At 35.5% G+C, this 24,593-nt stretch overlaps 4 protein-coding genes across 4 annotated transcripts; all 4 read left to right on the top strand.

Annotated features, from left to right (window-relative positions):
* Positions 1-337: 337 nt before the first annotated feature.
* LOC146921300 (putative disease resistance protein RGA3) lies at positions 338-11,651 on the top strand. Its single transcript, XM_085714736.1, has 4 exons — positions 338-1,964; positions 9,312-11,100; positions 11,194-11,301; positions 11,389-11,651. The coding sequence occupies exons 1-2, from the start codon at positions 387-389 to the stop codon at positions 11,046-11,048; spliced, it is 3,315 nt and encodes a 1,104-aa protein (XP_085570862.1). The 5' UTR covers positions 338-386; the 3' UTR covers positions 11,049-11,100; positions 11,194-11,301; positions 11,389-11,651.
* LOC146921302 (uncharacterized) lies at positions 1,970-4,398 on the top strand (the record flags this gene model as incomplete). The annotated part of the gene is made up of 5 exons (XM_085710504.1): positions 1,970-2,507; positions 2,682-2,771; positions 3,130-3,225; positions 3,396-3,557; positions 4,085-4,398. Coding segments are annotated over 2 exons (552 nt in total), but the record flags the coding sequence as incomplete, so codon positions are not given.
* LOC146921301 (putative disease resistance protein RGA3) lies at positions 6,520-9,323 on the top strand. The gene is made up of 2 exons (XM_085714735.1): positions 6,520-6,928; positions 8,292-9,323. The coding sequence occupies exons 1-2, from the start codon at positions 6,623-6,625 to the stop codon at positions 9,180-9,182; spliced, it is 1,197 nt and encodes a 398-aa protein (XP_085570861.1). The 5' UTR covers positions 6,520-6,622; the 3' UTR covers positions 9,183-9,323.
* Positions 11,652-15,567: 3,916 nt separating the features above from the next.
* LOC146921299 (disease resistance protein RGA2-like) lies at positions 15,568-23,116 on the top strand. The gene is made up of 5 exons (XM_085714733.1): positions 15,568-15,919; positions 17,750-20,871; positions 20,967-21,107; positions 21,365-21,460; positions 22,172-23,116. Exons 1-2 carry the CDS (start codon positions 15,881-15,883, stop codon positions 20,819-20,821), a joined length of 3,111 nt encoding a protein of 1,036 aa, XP_085570859.1. The 5' UTR covers positions 15,568-15,880; the 3' UTR covers positions 20,822-20,871; positions 20,967-21,107; positions 21,365-21,460; positions 22,172-23,116.
* The last annotated feature ends 1,477 nt before the right edge of the window (positions 23,117-24,593 follow it).

Raw genomic sequence — 24,593 nt, 5'->3', positions numbered from 1 at the left:
GTCCGCCCCTGCCCATGAGCGTAGCTCAGGAACATGCATTGTTATGCAGAGATCGAGGTTCGAACCCTAAACATCCCACTTATTCACCTTGAAAAAAGTGAATTAACTACTAGACTATTTGAAAAAAAAAAGTTGCGTAGTCAATTTTTAAAAAGCTTAAAAAATGTAATATTTATCATAAAGTTTTCTTTTTTGCCTTCCTCAACATTGGTTTGGAAAAAAAGCAACCAATTATTACGGTAAGGTCACGTGCATGTGGACATATGGTTGTTTCCACGAAAGACATATGCATCGATAATAAAAGTTGACTTGTCAATTAAAAACGTCCCCTATCACTTCATTTCTTAATCACACAAACCTGTGCACCTTCATTTTGAACTTCGAAGATGGCTGAGGCTGTACTTGAAGTTGTGCTTACCAACTTGAGCTCACTCATTCAGAAGGAGATTGGCCTATTTTTGGGTTTCCAACAAGATTTTAAAAGTCTTTTAAGCTTGCTCACTACAATCAAGGCTACTCTTGAAGATGCTGAGGAGAAACAATTCACTGATAGAGCTATCAAGGATTGGCTGCTTAAGCTTAAAGATGCTGCTTACGTCCTCGATGACATCTTGGACGAGTGTGCCACCAAAGCACTGAAGTTCGAGTACAGAGGATCCAAGGTTGGATTCTCTTGTTTATCTTCTCTTCATCCAAAGCAAGTTGCTTTCCGTTACAAAATTGCTAAGAAAATGAAGAGCGTACGAGAGAGGTTGGATGAAATAGCTGAAGAAAAGACTAAGTTTCATTTGAATGAGATAATTAGAGAGAAGAGGAGCGGAGTCCTTGACTGGCGCCAAACCACCTCAATCATTTCTCAACCTCAAGTTTATGGAAGAGATGAAGATAAGGAAAAAATTGTAGATTTTTTGGTTGACGATGCGTTTGGTTTTGAGGATTTATCAGTCTATCCAATTGTTGGTCTAGGCGGACTTGGAAAAACAACACTTGCCCAACTTATCTTCAATCATGAAAGGGTGGTTCACCATTTTGAGCTGAGAATGTGGGTGTGTGTTTCAGAAGATTTTAGTTTGAAGAGAATGACTAAAGCGATCATTGAAGCGGCAACTAAGAAGTCATGCGATGATTTGGATCTAGAGCCACTGCAAAGAAGACTTCAAGATCTACTACAAGGAAAAAGATTTTTTCTTGTATTGGATGATGTGTGGGACGATAAACAAGAGAGTTGGCAGAGATTGAGGTCTGTATTAGCTTGTGGAGGAAAGGGTGCTTCAATTTTGGTAACTACTCGTCTTGCGAAGGTAGATGAAATCATGGGAACAATACCTCCACATGATATATCAAAGCTATCCGACAAAGATTGTTGGGAATTGTTCAAACAAAGAGCTTTTGGACCAAATGAGGTAGAACGGTCAGAGTTTGTGGTCATAGGAAAGGAGATACTAAAGAAGTGTGGGGGAGTACCTCTTGCGGCAATAGCATTAGGAAGTCTCTTGCGCTTTAAAAGAGAGGAAAATGAGTGGCACTATATCAATGAAAGCAAACTATGGAGTTTACAAGATGAAGATTATGTCATGCCTGCATTGAGATTAAGTTACTTGAATTTGTCGGTTAAATTGAGACAATGTTTTGCCTTCTGTGCGTTATTTCCCAAAGATGAAATAATAAGCAAGCAGTTTCTAATTGAGCTTTGGATGGCTAATGGCTTTATTTCGTCCAATAATATGTTGGAGGAGGAAGATATCGGCAATGAGGCGTGGAATGAATTATACCAGAGATCATTTTTTCAAGATATTGAGACAGATATATTTGGCAAAATTACTAGTTTCAAGATGCACGATCTTCTTCACGATCTTGCTCAATCAATTTCAGAAGAGGTGTGTTGCATTACAATAGACGATGAAATGCCTGGTACATTTGAAAGAATCCGCCATCTCTCATTTGAAAGGGAGATTTTAACTAGTGTAGACTCAATCTGAAAGAGTCCGTATTGCAAGAAAATGTCGAGCAAATTCTTGAAGTGCTTCAACCTTATATCCAAAAGCTTCAAGAATTGCATGTGGAAGGATATACAGGTTCCTATTTCCCAGAATGGATGTCTAGTCCTTCTTTAAAACATTTACGGTCGTTATTTATCAAAAAATGCAAAAGTTGTTTACATCTCCCACAATTGGGGAAACTACCTTCTCTTAAGGAATTGTCGATCTTGAGTTGCTCACAAATAGAAGGTTTGGATGGGGCTTTACAACATGTGACTGCCCTTCAATCGCTGTCACCGGAGGATCTTCCTAACCTGACATCCTTACCAGACTGTTTAGGAAACCTTAGTTCGCTTAAAAAACTAGCGATTTTGGAATGTCCAAAGTTGAAGTGTCTTCCGATGAGCATTCAAAGCCTTACTGGTCTGAAAAGTTTGAGGATTTTTTTTTGTGATGAGTTGGAGAAACGGTGTAAAAGGGATACAGGTGAGGATTGGCCAAAAATATCACACATTCAAACTGTTGAAGGTATGTTTTGGATCCCTAGCCCCCTCTTAATACTTTGATTTATTATATTGTGTACACCTTCTATAGTTATGGATCTTCTTAACAATGTTCTTTTTCTTCCTCTTTCATAGTGTTGTATTGATTCTGGGTTACCATTAAGTTTCATTCATATGTTATACTTTTTTTTTTTCACAGTTGGCTATTTTTAGGTATTGAAGGGGTAAAGATTTGGGCTTCATTTCCCTTTCGTACGCTGTTTACTTGTTCAGATCTATTGGAAGGAAGGTAAAGTGCTTGTTGCTTTGTATTTTTTCAGTCATTACTCATAGCACTATTTGTTTTAAAAATTCAGTATTTTAAATTCTTTGGCTGAATACTACCTCTGCCTTGAATAAATTGGGGCTTTTGCTCGGATACAAACCTAGTTTTTTTCGGGTTGTTAAGGATGCTTATGAAAATGGCATCGGTGGCGTTGCTTTCAAATTACTATTTACAAGATAATTTTTTTTGTTTCCTTCATGGCCTTTCCCTGATATCCTTGTGTTCAATTCAATTCCCTGATATAAATACTGTGATATGCAGAAGAAAATTTTCAGGAGTTTAACAGTTTTTGGCAATTTTGCTTTCCTCGTGTGTGTAGCAGGATTTTAGCGTCAACCATTTTGGAGATAGACTTAATTTCGTCTGTTCTGGTTGGACTTCTCACGAATTCCGCAATATTTGCCTCTATAGCATAGAGGTAATAAATATAACCATTTGTGTTGCATTCCCCAATAAATAACTATAGAAGATATATTATAAATACCGATTTTATTGACTTCAAATTGTCGTTTTGACATGCAGTTTGATGTGCATTTGAATGTATAGTTTGTTTAAGGCTATAATATGCTAAAAAGTTTCTTACTGCAGGGTGCTGCAGTTTGTTGAAGGTACTTCTGCTGGGGTTAGGGCTTTCATGGTTGAAGAGACAAGCCTTTGAGCACCAAGGGAAAGAGAAAGAGTGTAAAAACTAAAAGTCTAAAACTTCAGCTTGAAGACGAAACTTTGTGACTAGAGCTCAAACATAACCATGTGAGTACAAATCTTGTTTCCATCATAAGACTCTGCTGGTTATTTTGTGATGTTCTGGTTTATATTTTTCCAACTTGGTCCTTGATCATCTTCTTGGCATGGTTATGGAACCCACAAGTTATCATTTGATTTTATCTCTAATTAGGAAAATAAATATTATTTTGAGTTAAATTGTTTTCCAAGTTTATGTTTGCGTTACAACTTGCCACCACTCAAGACGTGGCTTAACACGAAGGTCTCATGAAAGTGTTGGTGAAGTGAATTGGTTGATATTGACGTGGCTTAAACTCTTGCGATCATCATCCTTCTATGTATCCTCATCAATTGCTGATAATCTTCGCATGACAATAAGTACCAATTCTAGCATTTAGGTGGCCGAATGTTTAATCTCTTCTTTCCTTTCATTGTTTGACACACTCTCCTGCCGTCTATCTACCTGTTGAGTTTATATAGTCCTAGTTTAGATTTATTGTATAATATTTAATTTATACTGTGCTAACTGATATTTATTTTATGTTGGTTGTTAGAAAGTAGAAGGTACATCTCTGCAAGATCTTCTACCGGCCATCATTCAGTCAACCACCTCTTGATTTGAGAGTAAAACCGACAATTTATTCTACAGGAGCAAAAAATCATGAGAAATCTTGGAATATTGTGATAGATAAATCTGCCACAAGCAAGAATGTATTCTGCCAAATTTGAGCACCAAAATCCTTCATGTGATCCATTTTAGAAACATATTGATAGTGAATTGAAGTTTGCTTTATGTACACTTTTTATTTTCCATTTATGGATTATATATGGACGTCTAAGCAGTAGACATAAATCAAAAATTGAAATAAAGTGCTATTTTAAGTTCAAAACAAGCAGTAGCTTTGCCTCTTCTTTGGCTCTTTGGCAGAAAAAACTTGAATATATTGTTCGAAAGATCCAATACAGAAATATCTGTGTCATATTCGAGGTTGTCAAATCCATGTGGGCTAGTAAAATCGATGTGCAAGAACTTTTGTTTCAGCAATCTCAGTGTCACAATTTAATTTCATCTTTTCATTAACTACTGAATAAATTCTATGAAAATTTGCAAAATCACTAGGATCAACAATGTTAAATATGGATATTGAAGAACCAGTACATGCTCTTTATTGGACAAATTCACAATGAAAATATCGTCTTTGCATTAGATGCCTATAAGGTTAATGTGAAACATTGGAACATCAAACATAGTACTCAGATACTAGCATTTAGGCTGCCTAATCTCTGCTTTCCTTTTCATTGTCCAAGACTATATCCGTCTATCTGTCTGCCTCCCTTTTATGAAGATTTACTTACTACAGAATAACTGGTGGAGATTGTACTCACTTGATAGTTTTTCTGCTGTTTGACAGAAAGTACACCTTCTACGGGCCATCTTTCCACCACCTCTTGATTTGCGAGTGCAACAGCCAATTCATTCTGCAAATACTGTGGCAGAATGAGTCCAATGCCAAGGATTCACAACCCAACAATCTATTTATTTATGGGAATTCTTTAAAAGAAAGAATTCTGAAAGTAACGGCTGTAACAAGAAAGCACTGTTGCCTGTGGTAGAGTAAGCAACGGCTGTAACAATCCATACGAGTGAGAGCCCTGCAGTTTTACTGAATTTGGAAGCTGAGACGGAGAAATGGATATTTGAAACCATCAAAAAGAATTTGAGGTCCATTTTGATCACAAACTATCTGAAAGTACATTGGAACTTTAAAGATGAGAACATGCTGCAATTCTTTTCTACATTGTATTGGATTTTAGTCAAACATACTGCAATTCCTGCTGACAAATAAACAGTTAAGAAATGAGCAAGCCTCCCTCGCAAAAGAAGTTAGAAAGTAGAAACTAAACACTACACCACAAACATGTTCTTTGATAATAGCTATGAATGTTCACTGGGTTGTTTTAGTTTCTAACCTCATGATTTGGTCATGAAATAGGTCAATGGAACTAGTGTACCCATTTGATCTATTTTATAACAGATAAATTCTGACAGTGTATACAGTATATTATATATTAAGAGATTTAATTAAAATTCTATCAATCTTATGAAAGTACAATTGATGCAAACTAGTGCTGCAGAAATGTGTATTACAACTTCAGTCAATACATAAAGATTTGGCAAGATTAGTTGGCAAGGCTCCTCAATCAACAAAAGACTATTTCAAAATCTTAATTGGAACATAGGAGAAAGAACTATTTCATCTCAAAGAATCCAAGTTGAGATAAGTCCATTACTTGCTGTAGTTGTCCAAATATTCCAGTTCTACATAGTTTGGCAATATGCAATAAATTAGAATTAAAATGCTTTAACATGAGACCCTTTGCAGGCTAGGTATCAGAAATTAATTCCTTTTTCCATCCTCTTCTACATAATTTTTACATCTATAGTATTAATTTGATGTGCAACAAAAGGAAGGGAGGAAAATCTATTATTAAAACATGAAATGTTTATATTGCCAAAAAAATCAATTTAAGATGGCGTGAAAAATTTATTTAATTTTAAAATGAATATAATTTAAAAAATATAAAGCTTGTAAAGCCTTTTAAGAGTGGAAGTCTTAAACAATTGTCTACAATTGCCCAAAGCCTCTCCTGGCATAACTATAATTGATGATTCTTTAATAATATTTTATGGTTAACAACTTCAGCTGCGGATATGTTATTAGAAAAAGTGGAAAATGTGAAGAGTAATACGATATTAAAAAGAAAAGATATACAAAATAAAGTGGGAGAATATGATTATAGTGCTTCCTTTACGTTAATTAATTGTTAAATTAAAACCCTTAATGTGTAGAAACCATCTTTAGCATCTATACCCAACTAAATATTGTTTCACCAGTAATCCTTTCCTTGATGGTTGAGAAATCTTGCCTTACTTTACAAATTGTTCCAATAATATTGCTAATATTATATTGGTTGCCAACTTTTGTTCATAATATAAAAGGACGTAAAACTTGTCATTTTGAATCATCACGCATCATACAATACAGTACAACCTCACTAACATTTTCATTTTACAATTCAGAGCTTAAGAGATGGCTGAAGCTGTCATTGAAGTTGTGCTTGATAATTTGAGCATACTCATTCGAAAGGAGCTTGGCCTATTTCTTGGTTTCGATCAAGACCTGAAGAGGCTGGCTAGCTTGCTGACAACAATCAAGGCTACACTTGAAGACGCTGAAGAGAAACAATTCACTAACTGTGAAAGTGCTAGTGCTATCAAGGATTGGCTGCAAAAACTCAAAGATGCTGCTTACATCCTTGAAGACATCTTGGACGAGTGTGGTACTGAAGCATTGGAGATGGAGTACAAAGGATCCAAGTGTGGACTATCACACAAGGTACAACGTACTCAGAATATTATGAAATATATTGTAATATCTTTTATATTATATTAGAGCATCTTTAATTAGTTTTGAGTATCAATTGGTCTTTCCAAAACAAAACAAAAGAATCTAGTATCAATAATTTTAGACTGTCTGTTATGATTATATTTTATATTAGTTATTCTTGTATATGATTTATTTTTTATTTATGATTGAGTCTCACCAGGACCGGGCCAATAAATTTTACTTGTAGGTTTGGCCTAAAGAAAATTTTAATATATGAAGCCTTTTTAGTCTGTATATGAGACCATTTTGTTTATAAAATCTAACAAAAAATGTTTTTTGTTGGGAGGCCTAAAGCGAGGGCTTTAGTAGCCTTACCCCTGGGGCTGGCCCTGAGTCTAACATGGAATAAAGTTAAGAACTGGTTAAAGTTTATAAAGAGTTCCCAAGATTTTAGGAATCTAATAATTGTTTCACACACTTGTTTGTTGCTAGTTTGTTTTTGAACATTAAGGGCACTGTGCAACTGGTGTGCATATTTTTTGGGTGCTCTGTTATGTTTGTTAATGCCTGTTTCTTTCTGGTCCAGTTTAGTACATATTTTTATTTTAAGTTTTTCGTTAGCATCAATTATGTCAGATATGTGGTCATATATCAAGTCTCAGTCAGTTCCTAGTAGTTTGCTGCTCATCTGTCTAAGTCACTATTGTGACACTGTTTTTTTTTTGCCTTTTCTCAATTTTGTTCTCTAATGGAAGGCTCTCTAGTCATCGGTCTCGGCACGCTATCAGTAGTCTAAGGTAGTCCATTCCTCCAATCAACTTCAAGGTTGAGTTGTTGGAACCAGTCATTGATGACCTTTCCCACATAAGTTGTTTTATTAGTGTTCACTGCCCAACCATCGTCAAGGTTGAGTCGTTGGCATCAGTTTAAAAAAACTTTGTGATCTGTTCCAGACTTAAGTTGATTGTTGCAGTTTTGTTTGGATACAATTTGTTAAAGTAAATTATGGTTCTGATACTAGTTGGTTTGGCTTGATATTTCTCACATTCTTAAAAGCCTAGTAAGCTTTAACTTGAGGGGAAGTGTTAGAATATAATTAAATGTCTTGTACTATATTTTATATTAAATTAGAGTATCTTAAAGTTATTTTCTAGGATCGATATATATTTTTAGAGTATCTTTTAGGATTATATGTTATACTACTGATGTTTATTATGATTTCTTCTTGGCTTATAATTGAGTCTATGTATCCATATAAATAGAGATTAGTATTAAGTCTTTTGTATCAAGCTAATATTCAATCAGTATCAATAATATAAGGTTTTTATTATTTTCTCTCTTCTTTTTATCTAAAATCTCACAACTTCAACAGGTACATAGTTCTTTCTTGTCCTCTTTTCATCCCAAGCATATTGCTTTCCGTTACAAACTTGCTAAGAAAATGAAGAGGATAAGAGTGAGGTTAGATGAAATCGCTGCAGAAAAGAGTAATTTTCATTTAACTGAGATCATCAGAGAGAGAAGTGGTGTAGTCCCAGACTGGCGACAAACCACCGCAATCCTCACTCAACCTTTAGTCTATGGAAGAAACGAAGATAATGATAAAATTGTAGACTTTTTGGTTGGTGATGCTTCTGAATTAGAGGACTTGTCCGTCTATCCAATAGTAGGCCTAGGTGGACTCGGTAAAACAACACTTGCTCAACTCGTCTTCAATCATGACAGAATAGTTAACCACTTCGAGTTAAAAATATGGGTGTGCGTTTCAGAAAATTTCAGTCTAAAAAGAATGACAAAAGCAATCATAGAAGGGGTAACTAAGAAGCCTTGTGGAGATTTGGATCTAGAACCACTACAAAGAAGACTTCAAGATCTACTTCGAAGAAAAAGGTACTTGCTTGTTTTGGATGACGTGTGGAATGACAAACAAGAGAGTTGGCAAAGATTGAGATCTGTATTGGCTTGTGGAGGAAAAGGCGCTTCAATTTTGGTCACTACTCGTCTTCTGAAGGTAGCTAAAATCACGGGAACAATGCCTCATCATGAAATATCAAGGCTATCTGACAAAGATTGTTGGGAATTGTTTAAACAACGAGCCTTTGAACCAAAGGAGGTAGAACAAAAAGAACTTGTGATCATAGGGAATGAGATAATAAAGAAGTGTGGGGGATTCCCTCTTGCAGCAATAGCACTCGGAGAAAAAGGTACTTGCTTGTTTTGGATGACGTGTGGAATGACAAACAAGAGAGTTGGCAAAGATTGAGATCTGTATTGGCTTGTGGAGGAAAAGGCGCTTCAATTTTGGTCACTACTCGTCTTCTGAAGGTAGCTAAAATCACGGGAACAATGCCTCATCATGAATTATCAAGGCTATCTGACAAAGATTGTTGAGGAAGTCAATTCAATTCAGTTGCACCAGGTCAAATCATTGAAAACCTACATGGAATTTTTTGACGAAGATGAAGCTAGTCAACTTTCACCTCAGGTATTGAAATGTTATTCTCTACGGGTGCTATTGACGCATAGACTAAACAATTTGTCGTCTTCAATTTGTCATCTAAAATATCTAAGATACTTAGATATTTCTTATGGTAGCTTCAATACTCTTCCAGACTCCCTTTGCAAGCTTTGCAATTTGGAAGTCTTGAAGTTAAATGGTTGTGATTCCCTTCAAAAGTTGCCTGGTGGTTTGACACGCTTAAAAGCTCTGCAAGACTTGTCTTTAAGTGGCTGTGACTCATTGACAAGCTTGCCCCATCATATAGGGAAGTTGACTTCCCTAAAGACTTTAAGCAAATACATTGTTGGCGAAGAAAGAGGACTCCTTTTGGAAGAATTGGGACAACTTAATCTTAAAGGGCGGTTAACAGATGCCAAAAAAGCCAATATGTCATGGAAGAAACTGAACCAGTTGTGGTTGTCATGGGAAAGAAATGGAGTCTCCCAACTACAAGAAAATGTTGAGCAAATTTTGGAAGCACTTCAACCTTATGTCCAACAACTCTATTCATTTGGTGTGGGAGGATACACAGGTGCATGTTTCCCAAAATGGATTTCTAGCCCTTCTCTCAAAGATTTAAGTTCTTTAGAGCTTGTGGATTGCAAGAGTTGTTTAAACCTTCCAGAGTTGTGGAAACTACCTTCTCTAAAGTATCTAAAAATATCTAACATGATCCATGTTATCTACATGTTCCACAAGTCATATGATGGAGAAGGTTTTATGGCTTTGAAAACTCTTTACTTGGAGAAGTTGCCAAACCTGATAAGTTTATCAAGGGAAGAAGGAGAAAATATGTTTCCATGCCTTAAAGCACTTCAAATATCTAAATGTCCTAATTTTCTGGGTTTGCCTTGGCTTCCGTCTCTCAATCATCTGTATATAGAAGGGAAATGCAATCAAGAATTACCAACTTCCATTCATAAACTAGGTAATCTTGAATCCCTGCATATCTTGAATAATAAAGAGTTGATTTCCTTTCCAGATGGGATCCTAAGAAACCTAGCTTCTACTCTAAAGATATTGGATTTTTATCAGCTCTCAAAACTTAAGACACTCCCAGCTGAAATGATTCATCTTCATGCTCTCCAAGAACTATCTATTAACCCTTGCAGAAACATCATGTCAATAACCAATGAAGTATTGAAAGGACTACACTCTCTCAAGGTGTTAGATATTGTGAAGTGCAATAAGTTCAACATGTCATCGGGTTTTCAGTATCTAAATTGTCTTGAGACATTGTTGATTGGTAGTTGTCCAGAAGTCGAAGGTTTTCATGAGGCTTTACAACATATGACTTCTTTGCAGTCCTTAACCTTATCTGATCTGCCAAACCTAGAATCTTTGCCTGAATGTTTCGAAAACTTTACCTTGCTTCATGAGTTAACAATTTATGAGTGCCCCAAATTGTCCGGTCTTCCAATGAGCATCCAACTCCTTAGTGGTCTAAAATCATTGACTATTACAGGTTGCCCAAATTTAGAGAAGCGGTGCCAAAAGGAAATAGGCGAAGACTGGCCGAAAATAGCTCATGTTGAGTATATCGACATTCAAAATGACTACATAATAGAGGGGGGATATGGTGGTCGACGTATTGAGTTTGATGCAGGTTTCCTATGGGGCTCTTTATAGTTTGAAACACATATTAAAAGTTTTGTACATGTGGTTCGTTAAATTTTATCAGGTATTAGAAAATTCCATTTGTTTATTAAGTCTTTTGTTTATGAAAATCAATTTCTCTAAGTTGTTTTAATTTATATGGTTTTTTTGTTGCCAGACCAGACCAGATCCTTAACTGGTTGTCCACTTTGACAAATATGCAAGGCCAAGTTTCTGCATCATATGTTAATCATACATATCCATAGAAAAATTTACATGGGAGAAGGTATGGTTTAATATAATACCCTTGTGTCAATTGCATATTGGAACCCCAAAACAATAAAATCTAAATGTTGTTGTTATTGCATTCCAGTTAGAGAAAGCTTCTTACTGCGCCAAATGCTTGTTTTTGGGGAACATGATGGCCATTCAATGGTAGCTTTCATGTATAGAGAAGATTTTGGCACTGTCAATTCTCGTTGTGGATAGAGAAGATTCTACAAAGTTCTGTATAGAAGGATACTTGTGAAATGTTTGTTGTTATTTTATTTTATTTTTTCTTTGGCAAATAGAGTTATGTAATATATATTTGGAATTTTCTATGTGCTTCTAATTTCTTTGGAGAATGATTCATGGGATACGATTACGAAGTGCATTGTTAATATTTTACCATATTTTTTTATTATTTTTTTAAACTGGTGTGCTGACTGAATTATGTTTTTTTTTTTGTATTCTTTTGGTTGCATTGGATATCAGTATAATCATTTTTTTCCAGCACTTTTTTCTAGTAGATTCTACTAGTTTAGTTTAGAATTTTTGACATGCTGTTAACTTTATTTAGTGGAGATGATCCTTCAAAGATGCAAGTGTCACATAATCAATTTTCCTTTGGATGAAATTGAGGATTTTCTATCACACCTCCAAGTAATAATACCAACTCTAATGTAAGTAGTGATTCATAATTCACGCCGATTAGATTTAAAAATCGAAAGTATCAACAATGCTAAATAGAAAGTGTAACTTTACGAGTTTTGGTATGTAGAAGAAGTGGTAAATACCACCCAAAACTCACACAACTGCCAGATCCTGGGTTTGTACACAGGTGAAAACGTACAACCTAACAATATTGACATTGTTATTTGAGCTATGTTCACATAATTCATTAACATGATCATTCATTGATTTTCCAATTGATGGGATTCTTTTTAATTGGTACCTAAAACGTTAAGATCAGGTTGACATGACAACGAGGGTGACTGCAATATGCTCTCCATCCAATGTTAGATTTGTTTCAACAATGCATAAAACTTCGAGTATGATATGAAGGCTACTTCTATAGTGCGCAAGTATGTTGTACTGTCGGCATTTCAATTTATAAACTTGGTAGTCCTAAATCCCTTAAGTTCATCGATATTGAACAGCTTACATACTTTTCAGTTGGGATGCTAAGAAACCTTACTTCTCTTTGATTGGATCCTTCTATCAAGGATTTGATGATTTGGAAATCCTCAAAAAAAGGTTTTGATGAGGCTTTACTACAAATGACTGCCCTTGAAAGGTTAACATTAAGTGATTTAACAAACCAGTCATCCTCAGCTGACTGGTTAGGAAACCTTAGGTTTGCTTCGCGATGAGCATCCAAAGTTGGTGCATCTTCCGAATGAGCATCCAAAGCCTTACTTGTCTGAAAATTTTGGAAATTGGGGTTGCAGTGAGTTAGCGAAACAGTGTGAAGAGGAAACAGGTGGGGATTGACTAAAAATATCTCACTTTCAAAATATTGAAATTGAAGCAGTTTTGTTTTGAAGAGGAGAATACTGTATTGTAGCAGGTTTGTTTTGGATTTCTCGCCCACTCGATATACATATTTATTATATTGTACTAAACATAATTGGACAGCACTAGATATTGAGAAAACAATGAAATTTTTTTGTCAAAAGATGAGTTTATTCGAAGGAACAAGAGGAAATTTTTGGATGAATAATATTTTAAGCAAATAATCTTCAAATGTATAGGGGTATAGATCTCACTACCTCAGTTTCAGCATCAAGGTGTTGTGGTCTTCTGTCAACGTAATACTCTCAACTTCACCAGACTGCTTGAGGTGCTCGTTGGTGAAAGTGGTGCATTTTCTAATCTATCTTCATTAGTGTCAAGATTTACAATTTTTGTATCTTTGGAAGAAGATTTGATCTTCTTATTCTGTAATTGCTGAGGTTTACTAGAAATGCTACCATCAGTTCACTCAGGATCCAAAGACTTGTTAGGTTTATTGATACCTTCGCATTGAGGATCCAACTTCAGTACATATATATCCTCTCATAGTTTCTCCCCAGATTTCAAGCTATCCTCCAGCCATTGATAAAGGAAAGCTCTCTGCAAAAAGCATCATCAACCAATATAAATGAAATCAAGTAAAAGGACATTGTGACTATACAAATAGAAACTTGCAGTGTACACTTCACAGGTGACTGCTAACCAAAAATAAATAAACAAATAAATAAATAAATAAATAAATAAATAACAGGAGTAAAATCAACCAAGGAATGCATAAAAAATGTTGAATACAAAGGTTAGTGAGTTTACCTGAATTTTAGGACTAACAAATGCCACTGGCCCTGTCAGTACTCGGATGTTGTTTATATGGACATAAAAAACTAATTTGAACTAATAACTTATAAATCTGTGATGATTTTCTTGAACGATTTGTAGAAACATGTATATGAGAAACTAAAAATCATCATGTAGTTGCAGTTGAAAAATATTTTTGAAAAATACATTTGTTATAAAACGACATTTAAAGTCTGTGTTTATGCATGGCTGAATAACTCTCATGCCTTGGCATAATAAAGTAAAAGTTTATGTCACTATTTCATTTTGCTAAGTTCATAATTGATGTGTTAATTAACTATAACATCCTTGTGGATTTTTCATGTTCTTCTCATAAGAAGTACTCAGATACCAGCATTTAGGCGGCCTAAAGTTTAATATCTGCTTTCGTTTTGATTGTCCGAGGCTTTCTCCTTCTACTTGTCTGCCTCCCATTTGTGACGATTTACAATCAGATGGAGATTGTTCTCACTTGTTATTTTCGCTGCTGGTTGATATAAAAGAGAAGAAGGTACACCTTGACTTGTCTGCCATATTTCCACAACCTCTTAATTTGCAAGTGCAGCAGCCAATTCATTTTGCAGGAGGACATAATCATGACAAATCTGCAAATACCGTGGCAGACCAACCAAGGTGTAATGATTCCGATGCCAAGGATTCACAACCCGTCAAGTTTATTACTGGTAATTCTTTCAAATCAAGAATCCTCGTTCGATTTAGCAAACCAGGAAAATGACATCAAATTTGCAAAGCTCCTGTTTGAAATGATCAGTTGGTATTGATAAGGCAAAGATTGTTGCTCATCAGGCTTTTGTAATTAACACAAACCCTGCACAAACTGTTGCTAATTGTGGAGTAAGTAACAGCTGTAACAATCCCTACGAGTGAGAGCCCTGCAGTTTTACTGAGATTTTGAAGCTGGGACAGAGAGATGGATATTGAAAACTATCTGAAAGGATTTCAATATGGATTTCAAACTATCTGAAAGAACAATGTTATATATGGTATTTTCTACAATGAGAACCAAACATGTTTGCACTTCCTACTGACAGGGAAGAGAGCAAGCCTCCCTGCAAAAGAAACACAAAGAAGGCGTGCTGGATCTCAAAGGATTTTGGTCTATTTGGGGCAAGGGGCTGGCTGGTGTGCTGAAGGCTTTGGGACCTAAGAGTGTGCTCCTCTCTATGTCTCAGGTTTGAATCCTCCAACTTCAAACAATTCATGTGTTGGCTTCAATTGGACCCCCTGCTAGTGGACGGCGGGATGGTCCTCCGGCTTAGTGACTGGATACCGAGTTTCCAAAATAGAAATGTATCTGAACCTCCAATTTTATCTAAATAATGAGCATGTTCTTGAAGTTTTTTTGTTTCTTAACTTAATGATTTGGTCATGAAAAAGGTAAATTGAACTAATGTACAAATGTATGTTATTTGTTAAAAAATAATAATTCTATTGCCCACCTAGGTCTTCCAATGTTACCCATTTGATGTAGTCCTATAAGAAATAAATTCTATCAATCCTATAAAAGTACAACTAGTGTATACTAGTGCTTCAGAAATGTGCATTACAACTTCAGTCCAAGCAACTGCAATACAATGCCAAATTAGCATAGGCATCTCAGAAAGCTAATACAAGAAAACCATATAATAACAAACTCATAAAAACAGAAAGAAAGCATGAGGCAAGGCATATGATTCAAATCCATTCCTTGCTGTAGTTGTCCAAATATTCCAGCTCTTCACAGTTTGGCAATATAATCAGGCAATAAATTAGAATTAATTCAATTACTTTTTTCATTTCTATAAAGGCACCACCATGCCTGAAACAACTATTTAATATCTCAAAGAAAAAGAGTGGAGGTTTTCAACAATTGTCTACTTGCCTAGAGCTACTCATGGCACTCCTGGTATAATTGTTGATCCTTTAATAATAATATTTTATGGTACAACCTCGATAACATATTCATTTTACAATTCAGAGATTAAGAGATGGCTGAGGCTGTACTTGAAGTTGTGCTTAATAACTTGAGCAAACTCATTTGAAAGGAGCTTGGCCTGTTTCTTGGTTTTGATCAAGACTTGAAGAGGCTGGCCAGCTTGCTGACAACAATCAAGGCTACACTTGAAGACGCTGAAGAGAAACAATTCACTAACAGTGAAAGTGCTAGTGCTATCAAGGATTGGCTGCTAAAACTCAAAGATGCTGCTTACATCCTTGACGACATCTTGGACGAGTGTGTTACTGAAGCATTGGAGATGGAGTACAAAGCATCCAAGTGTGGACTATCACACAAGGTATCTAGTAATTAGAATATTATGAAACATCGTTTATATTGTTGGATCTTGTGTTGGGGGTCTGCTGCAATAACTTGACCAAGAAGACGATGAAGATGAATATGATGAAGTGTGCACATAAATTCCAAATATTGTTGTATATCTTGATTGTTGGGAAAAGGCTGCTGCACTTGAAACCTGAAAAGTCTAATAGTTATGCATGTAAACTCAAAGCGTATGGGGTTGCCATACTAACCTTTAGGTTCGATTCGCCCCCACCAATAACTGTATATTGGATGCAATAAGGAATGACCGGCGAATCCCCTTCAGGATACTATGAGTTCCTTGACGTGTATTGCACAACCACACCAAGCGTATCTCCTAACAGTATTTTACAGATTTATGGTTCCAGCAATTCACTCATGCATTAGAGAATTGATGGATGATTTAGAGTAAGAGAATGATGGAGAATTATGTTGTTCTTTTTTGTGTGTGTGTCCAACTAATGCCCAAATGCCAAGCATTTATAGTGCATTATATGACCCTTCATATGAGAGAAAACACCCCTTTGATTTGAAACAATGTTATGGTTCATTAAACATCCCTTTGTCAAAGGTTATAATCATATACACTTGAATCAATGCAAAGGTTCATTAAGCACCCTTTTGCCAAAGGTTATAATCATATACATTTGAATCAATGCAAATGTTCATTAAGCATCTCTTTGCGAAAAGTTCCAATGTATATGAATGATTCCCATGAAGAGTTACAACTTTTGATTTAAAGTGATTCCATTATTTTGGAAATCATCAACATATATTATATTAGAGGATCTTTAGTTATTTTTGAGTATCAATTGGTCTTTCCAAAACAAAACAAAAACATCTAGTATCAATTTATAATTTTAGAGTTTCTGTTATGATTATATTTTATATTAGTTATTCTTGTATATGATTTATTTTTTATTTATGATCGAGTCTCACATGGAAGAAAGACTATAACTGACTAAAGTTTGTAAAGAGTTCCAAAAAGTTTAGGAATTTAATAATTGTTTCACGCCCTTGTTTGTTGCTAGTGTGTTTTTTGCGCGTTCAGGGCACTGTGCAACTGTTGTGCACATTTTTTGTGCTCTATTTATGTCTTGTTGATGCCTATTTCTTTCTAGTCTAGTTTAGTGCATCTTTTTATTTGAGGTTTTTCATTAGCATCAATCATGTCAGGTATGTGGTAATATACCAAGTCTCAGTCAGCTCCAAGTAGTTTATTGATCATATGTCCAAGTCACTGTTGACACAATGTGTTTTTTCCTTTTCTCAATTTCATCTCTGATGGAAGGCTCTCTAGTCATCATTCTAAGCACACTATCAATAGTCTCGGGTAGTCCATTTGTCCAATCAACGTCAAGGTTGAGTTGTTGGCACCAGTCATTCATTTGCATGTCCCACATAAGTTGTTTTATTAGTCTTCATCGCCCAACCATCGTCAAGGTTGAGGCGTTGGCACCAGTTTCAAAAACCTTTATGACCTGTCCCACACTTAAGTTGATTGTTTCATGTGAATAACAACATCTTACTCAAGATTGTTGCAGTTTTGTTTCAAAAAACTTTGGTTTGATATTTGTAATATTTTATATTATATTATATCATCTTTTAGAGTATCTTAAGTTATTTTCTAGGATTAATATTTATTTGTAATATTTTCCTTATGTTTATTATGATTTCTTCTTGACTTACGATTGAGTCTATGCATTAGTCTTTTGTATCAAGCTACTATTCAATCAGTATCAATCATATTCAAGGTTCTTATTATTTTCTCTCTTCTTTGTTATCTAAAATCTCACAACTTCAATAGGTACAGAGCTCTTTCTTATCCTCTTTTCATCCCAAGCATATTGCTTTCCGTTACAAACTTGCTAAGAAAATGAAGAGGATAGGAGCAAGATTAGATGAAATTGCTGCAGAAAGGAGTAAGTTTCATTTAACTGAGATCGTTAGAGAGAGAAGTGGTGTAGTCCCAGACTGGCGACAAACCACGTCAATTGTTACTCAACCTTTGGTCTATGGAAGAAACGAAGATAGGGATACAATTGTAGACTTTTTGGTTGGTGATGCTTCTGAATCAGAGGACTTATCCGTCTATCCAATAGTGGGCCTAGGTGGACTAGGTAAAACAACACTTGCTCAACTCGTCTTCAATCATGACAAGATAGTCAACCACTTTGAGTTGAAAATTTGGGTGTGTGTTTCAGAAGATTTCACTATAAAAAGAATGACAAAAGCCATCATAGAAGGAGCAACTAAGGAGTCCTGTGAGGATTTGGATCTAGAGCTACTTCAAAGAAGACTTCAAGATCTACTTCGAAGAAAAAGATACTTGCTTGTTTTGGATGACGTGTGGAACGACAAACAAGAGAATTGGCAAAGATTGAGATTTGTATTGGCTTGTGGAGGAAAAGGCGCTTCAGTTTTGGTCACTACTCGGCTTCCAAAGGTAGCGAAAATCATGGGAACAATGCCCCATCATGAATTATCAAGGCTATCCGACAAAGATTGTTGGGAATTGTTTAAACAACGAGCCTTTGAATTGAATGAGGTAGAACAAAAAGAGCTTGTGATCATAGGGAAGGAGATAATAAAGAAGTGTGGTGGATTCCCTCTTGCGGCAATAGCACTAGGAAGTCTCTTGCGTTTTAAAAGAGAAGAAAAGGAATGGCTATATGTCAAGGAAAGCGAGCTATGGAGTTTACAAGGTGAGGATTATGTCATGCCTGCCTTGAGATTAAGTTACTTGAATTTTCCAGTAAAATTAAGGCAATGTTTTTCATTCTGTGCATTATTTCCCAAAGATGATATTATAAGCAAGAAGCTTTTAATTGAGCTTTGGACGGCTAATGGCTTCATTTCTTCCAATCAAATGTTAGAAGCAGCTGACATTGGTAATGAGGTGTGGAATGAATTATATTGGAGGTCATTTTTCGAAAATACAGAGATTGATGACTTTGGCCAAATTACAAGATTCAAAATGCATGATCTTGTTCATGATCTTGCTCAGTCTGTTACAAAAGAGGTATGCTGCATTACAGATGACAACGACATGCGTACTATGTCTGAAAAGACCCGCCACCTTTTAAATTACAGTCAAAACTCATTTGAGGAATTCAATTCAATTCAGTTTCACAATGTCAAGTCATTGAAAACCTACATGGAGTTTAATTTTGGTGTCTATGAAGCTGGTCAACTTTCACCTCAGGTATTGAAATGTTATTCTTTACGGGTGCTTTTGAGCCATAGACTAAACAATTTGTCATCTTCAGTTGGCCATCTAAAATATCTAAGATACTTAGATATTTCTGAAGGTTTCTTCAAAACTCTTCCAGATTCAGTTTGCAGGCTTTGCAACTTGGAAGTCTTGAAGTTAGACTATTGTGTGTCTCTACAAAAGTTGCCTGATGGTTTGACACGCTTAAAAGCTCTGAAGCACTTGTCTTTAAGTGGTTGTAACTCATTGACAAGCTTGCCCCATCAGATAGGGAAGTTGACTTCCCTAAAGACTTTAAGCCAATACATTGTTGGCAACAAAAGGGGGTTCCATTTGGACGAACTGGGACAGCTTAACCTTAAAGGAGAGTTGCACATCAAGAATCTAGAGAGAGTAAAAAGTGTATCAGATGCCAAAAACACCAATATGTCAAGGAAGAAACTGAACCAGTTCTGGTTGTCATGGGAAAGAAATGAAGTCTCCCAACTACAAGAAAATACTGAGCAGATTCTAGAAGCACTTCAACCTTATGTCCAACAACTTTACTCTTTTGGTGTACGAGGATACACAGGTGCACGTTTTCCACCATGGATTTCTAGCCCTTCTCTAAACAATTTAAGTTCTTTAGAGCTTGTGGATTGCAAGAGTTGTTTAAATCTTCCGGAGTTGTGGAAACTACCTTCTCTACAGTATCTAAGAATATCCAACATGATCCATGTTATCTACCTATTCGACAAGTCATATGATGGGGAAGATTTAATGTCTTTGAAAACTCTTTACTTGAGGAAGTTGCCAAACCTTATACGGTTATCAAGGGAAGAAAGAGGAATGTTTCCGCGTCTTAAAGAACTTGAAATCACTGAATGTCCTAATTTGTTGGGCTTGCCCTGTCTTCCATCTCTTAGTGATATTCATATACGAGGAAAATGTAATCAACAATTACCAAGTTCACTTCATAAACTAGACAGTCTTGAATCACTACATTTCTTTGATAATGAAGAATTAGTTTACTTTCCAGATGGAATCCTAAGAAACCTTGCTTCTCCTTTAAAGAGACTTGGTTTTCATCAGCATTCCAAACTTAAGATGCTTCCAACAGAAATGATTCACCTTCATGCTCTCCAACAACTTTATCTTTCCTATTGCAGAAACATTAAGGAATTGCCAAATGAATTAATGCAAAAGCTACATTCTCTTAAGAAGTTGGATATTCTCGGGTGCAATAAATTCAAGTTGTCATCTGATTTTCGGTATCTAACTTGTCTTGAGACATTGGCCATTGGAAGTTGTTTGGAAGTGGAAGGTTTGCATGAGGCTTTTCAACATATGGCTACTCTGAAATCCTTAACATTGTCTGATCTTCCAAACCTAGAATATTTGCCTGAATGCATAGGAAACCTTACCATGCTTCGTGAAATAAGTATTCACGTGTGTCCCAAATTAGCTTGTCTTCCTAAGAGCATCCAACATATCAGTGGTCTTGAAATATTGAGTATTCATGGTTGTCCCGAATTAGAGAAGAGATGCCAAAAGGAAATAGGCGTGGATTGGTCAAAAATAGCTCATGTTCAATATATTGAGATACAAAATGACAAATTACCATTTGTGGATCATGAAGGTTTTTATTTTGAGGGTGATGCAGGTTTCCTATGGGATTCTTCATAGTTGGCGACATATTCAAAGCTGTTCACATGTGGATCACTGCATTTTATCAGGTATTAGGAAATTCTAGATTTTTTATTATAATTTCTTTAGTTTATGTTTTTAATTTCTCTAAATGGTTTTAATTTATGGTTTTTTTTGTTAACAGGTCCTTAAGTTGTTTTCCCACCTAGAAAGAGAAATATGCAAGGCCAAGTTGTTTTTTTTTTTTTTTTTGAGGAAATATGCAAGGCCAAGTTGTAGCATATTAATGATATATATCCACAAAGAAAAATCTGCATGGGAGGAGGTATAGTTTAATATAATACTCTGTAGCTTGCATTTTATTTTAGATAGACGAAATGACAATAGCCATTTGAGAACTCACACACATAAAAGGCGGAGTCAGGGTTTAAACCCCAGTTATATCGTCCGGCCTATTAATTTCGACATTTTTGTTAGTTCAGCTTAGACTTGGGAATATGTAGATTGCATATTAAAACCCCTAAAATCATAAATTTAAATGTGTTTATTATTATTTGATCATGCAACTATGCTATGATTTAGGTACGTTCTGGTTAGAGAAAGCTTCTTGCTACATCAAATGCTTATTTTTGGAGAACAGGATCAGTATTCAGTGGTTGCTTTCCTCCATAATTAATGGTTTGTTCTCCATTACTTGTTGTAAACATTCTTCTTATGTGATTGTGTTTCAATTATCATTATAAACTTCTACAATTACAGATATACATATGTGCTTGCCTATTTTAGAGGCAAATTTTTGTCTGAAAATTTAAATGTGGAATTGGGTTAGGGTGTGTTATGTTGGATGGTTGCTCAATAGGCCCCTCAAATTGCTCAATTGATCGGGTTGTAACTCTCAATCGGCTTTTTTCAGAAATGTGAACAATTTTGAGGGGCCTATTAAGCAACCATCGTTATGTTGAGCTTGCCAAACCAACTGACTTTGAGATCCAATATCTGCATGAGCAACCATCGTTATGTTGAGTTTTCATTTTCTCATGTGAGATTCCCTTGAGTTCAAAATAGACATGCTCAAATAACAGAATTTATTTTATATCTTCAATATGGATTTCTTATGTCATTTATAGATTCTCGTTATTAATTGTGATGAATACAGAACACTTGCAAATTTTGAAATGTGATTCCCTTGAGATCCAATAGAGATTCTTTCTTTTTTTATTTAGTGCAGATTTATTATTTTATTTTTGAAAATCTCTCATTGATTCATGGAAGAGAATTGATTGAAGTCTCTATATAAACTTTCTTTGAATGATATGCAAATCATAATAGCATTTGTCGTTGCCTCACTGTTTGCAACATTAATAAAGTATTATTTTTGCTTAGAAACAGAAATCCTTTGGATGGATCCTCAATATTACCAGACAACAAATGTACTGTCCATCAGTTGTGCGTTCAATGTTGGTATATCACTGGTTTATGGGACGTTGTTCCGAATCGGATGCAGAGGTGTTCTTCTGTAGGAACTAGCAAATCTGGTGCTAGAAATTTGTGCCTGTGAAGCTGATAGCGTGCTTAGCAGATTTCTAATGCTGTGGTGGTCTCGGTGGCAGAACAGAAACAACGTTATCTGGAACCAACACAGTTCAACTCCTCAACAACTGTGTATCTGTGCTCATGAGTGGTGGATGGAGTGGGAGAGGTGCATGTGCAGTGCGGCATATCTGCAAATGCTGCGGACAGTTTGGTTAAATGGGAAGTACCAGGTGAAGGCCGTTTCAAATGTAATGTCGATGCGGCATTTCACAGGCTACTTAAGACGAGTTGTTTGCGGAACTCTGCTAGGGAATTTCTGCATGCACTTAAGGGTTGGATGGCGCCAGAACTTTCTGTTATCAAAGGGGAGGCATACGCATTATAGAATGCTATTATCTGGAGTCTGAGCTTGGGGTTTATTGATGTTATTTTTGTGTCAGATTCCAAAGCATTAGTAGATGCAATTAACTACAATTTATGGGGTTTTTGAGTTTAGTTTAATTGTTGCAAAAATAAGAGATTTGATAGGCTTCAATTTTAACTTTTAGGTGAAGTTTATTCGTTGTCGAGCGAATATGGTTGCTCATAGCCTTGTGAAAGCGGCCACTTCTAGTGCTAGTCGACAAGTTTATGATTATGTTCCTCTTTGTATTCATCGTTTATTGATTAATGAAATATGTTAAGTTTGCTTGGGTCAAAAATTTGAAAATAAGAATGATGTAGCATTGTTCAACTAGAGATACCTAGCATTATAGTTGAGGAAAATATAAATATAATATGATTGAGAGAATAACAAGAAAACTGCTCTTTCCTTTTTAATCGTAACATCTACAGAAAAATTGTGTTTATATTTGCTTGTCATTTTCAATGTTCAATGCATCATTAATTATTATTTTGTCATCATTACCTTTAATTATTTATTTGCAGAGTGCAGACAGAGAAATAAATAGAATGAAATAATAAATGGTTTGATGTGCGTTATATGGGTATTTTGCATTTTGTTAAGGGTTTTATTGACTCTGGGTTGCAGTAAATTTCATTCCTGTGTTATACTTTTTGTTTGACAGGTTAGAATTTTCAGATACTAATGAAAGGCAAGGTTTTTGTTGCTTTCTATCTTATCAGTATTAGTCATAGTATTATTTTATTTCATTCAGAAATTTGGTAAAACACTAATACATACCTCCCTTGATAATTAAAATCATTGATTAAAGAGTAGTGTTACCAACTGCATATGGAAGACCATTCAGAAAGTAAATTTTTTTATTTTAAGTCGTCATATGAAAGAGCAGTTGGTATTTGATAAGGCAAAGATTGTTGCTCCTCGGGATTTATAACTGACACCAAACCTGCACAAACTGTTGCTAACTGTGGATTAAGTAACGGCTGTAACAATCCCTACAAGTTGAGAGCCCTGCATTTTTACTGAGATTTTGAAGCTGGTATAAAGAAATGGATATTGAAAACAAATCTGAAAGGATTTTAGGTCCGTATAGATTTCAAACTATCTGAAAGAACAATGTAATGGTCTTTTCTACAATGAGAACCAAACATGTTTGCACTTCCTACTGACAAATAAACAGCTGGGAAGAGAGCAAGCCTCCCTGCAAAAGAACCACAAAGAAGGCGTGCTGGATCTCAAAGGATTTTAGGTCTATTTGCGGAAAGGGGTTGGCTGGCGTGCTTAAGGCTTTGGGACCTCTCTCTGTCTCAGGTTCGAATTGCCCAAGTTCAAATAATTCATGTGTTGGCTTCAATTGACCCCCTGCTGGTGGACGGTGGGATGGTCCTTCGGATTAGTGACCGGATACCGAGTTTACAAAAAAAATAATGAGCATGTTCGTGAAGTTTATTTTGTTTCTTAACTTAATGATTTGGTCATGAAATAGGTAAATTGAACTAGTGTACAAATGTTTTTTACTTGTTAAAAAAATTAATTCTATTGCCCACCTAGGTCTTCCAATGTTACCCATTTGATGTAATCCTATAAGAAATAAATTCTATGAATCCTATAAAAAGTACAACTAGTGCATACTAGTTCTTCAGAAATGTGCATTACAACTTCAGTCCAAGCAACTGCAATACGGCGCCAAATTAGCATAGGCATCTCAGAAAACTCATCAACCTTAAGATTTGACAAGATTAGTATGCAAGGCTTCTCAATCAATGAAAGCTAATACAAGAAAACTGTATAATAACAAAATTATAAAAACAGAAAGAAAGCATGAGGCAAGGCATATAATTCAAATCCATTCCTTGCTGTAGTTGTTCAAATATT

The sequence above is a fragment of the Medicago sativa genome, chromosome 5, assembly GCF_051527215.1.
Source record: "Medicago sativa cultivar Bolivia chromosome 5, Bolivia_mono, whole genome shotgun sequence".
Taxonomy (NCBI): Eukaryota; Viridiplantae; Streptophyta; class Magnoliopsida; order Fabales; family Fabaceae; genus Medicago; species Medicago sativa.
Note: the sequence above shows the minus strand (reverse complement) of the source record. Positions and strands in the feature narration are given on the sequence as shown.

Coding starts and splice junctions, on each gene's coding strand:
- LOC146921300 (XM_085714736.1), top strand. CDS start 387: ATGGCTGAGGCTGTACTTGAAGTTGTGCTTACCAACTTGAGCTCACTC. Junction 1,965..9,311: donor AAAGGGAGATTTTAACTAGT/GTAGACTCAATC, acceptor AAGATTGTTGAG/GAAGTCAATTCAATTCAGTT.
- LOC146921299 (XM_085714733.1), top strand. CDS start 15,881: ATGGAGTACAAAGCATCCAAGTGTGGACTATCACACAAG. Junction 15,920..17,749: donor AGTGTGGACTATCACACAAG/GTATCTAGTAAT, acceptor CAACTTCAATAG/GTACAGAGCTCTTTCTTATC.
- LOC146921301 (XM_085714735.1), top strand. CDS start 6,623: ATGGCTGAAGCTGTCATTGAAGTTGTGCTTGATAATTTGAGCATACTC. Junction 6,929..8,291: donor AGTGTGGACTATCACACAAG/GTACAACGTACT, acceptor CAACTTCAACAG/GTACATAGTTCTTTCTTGTC.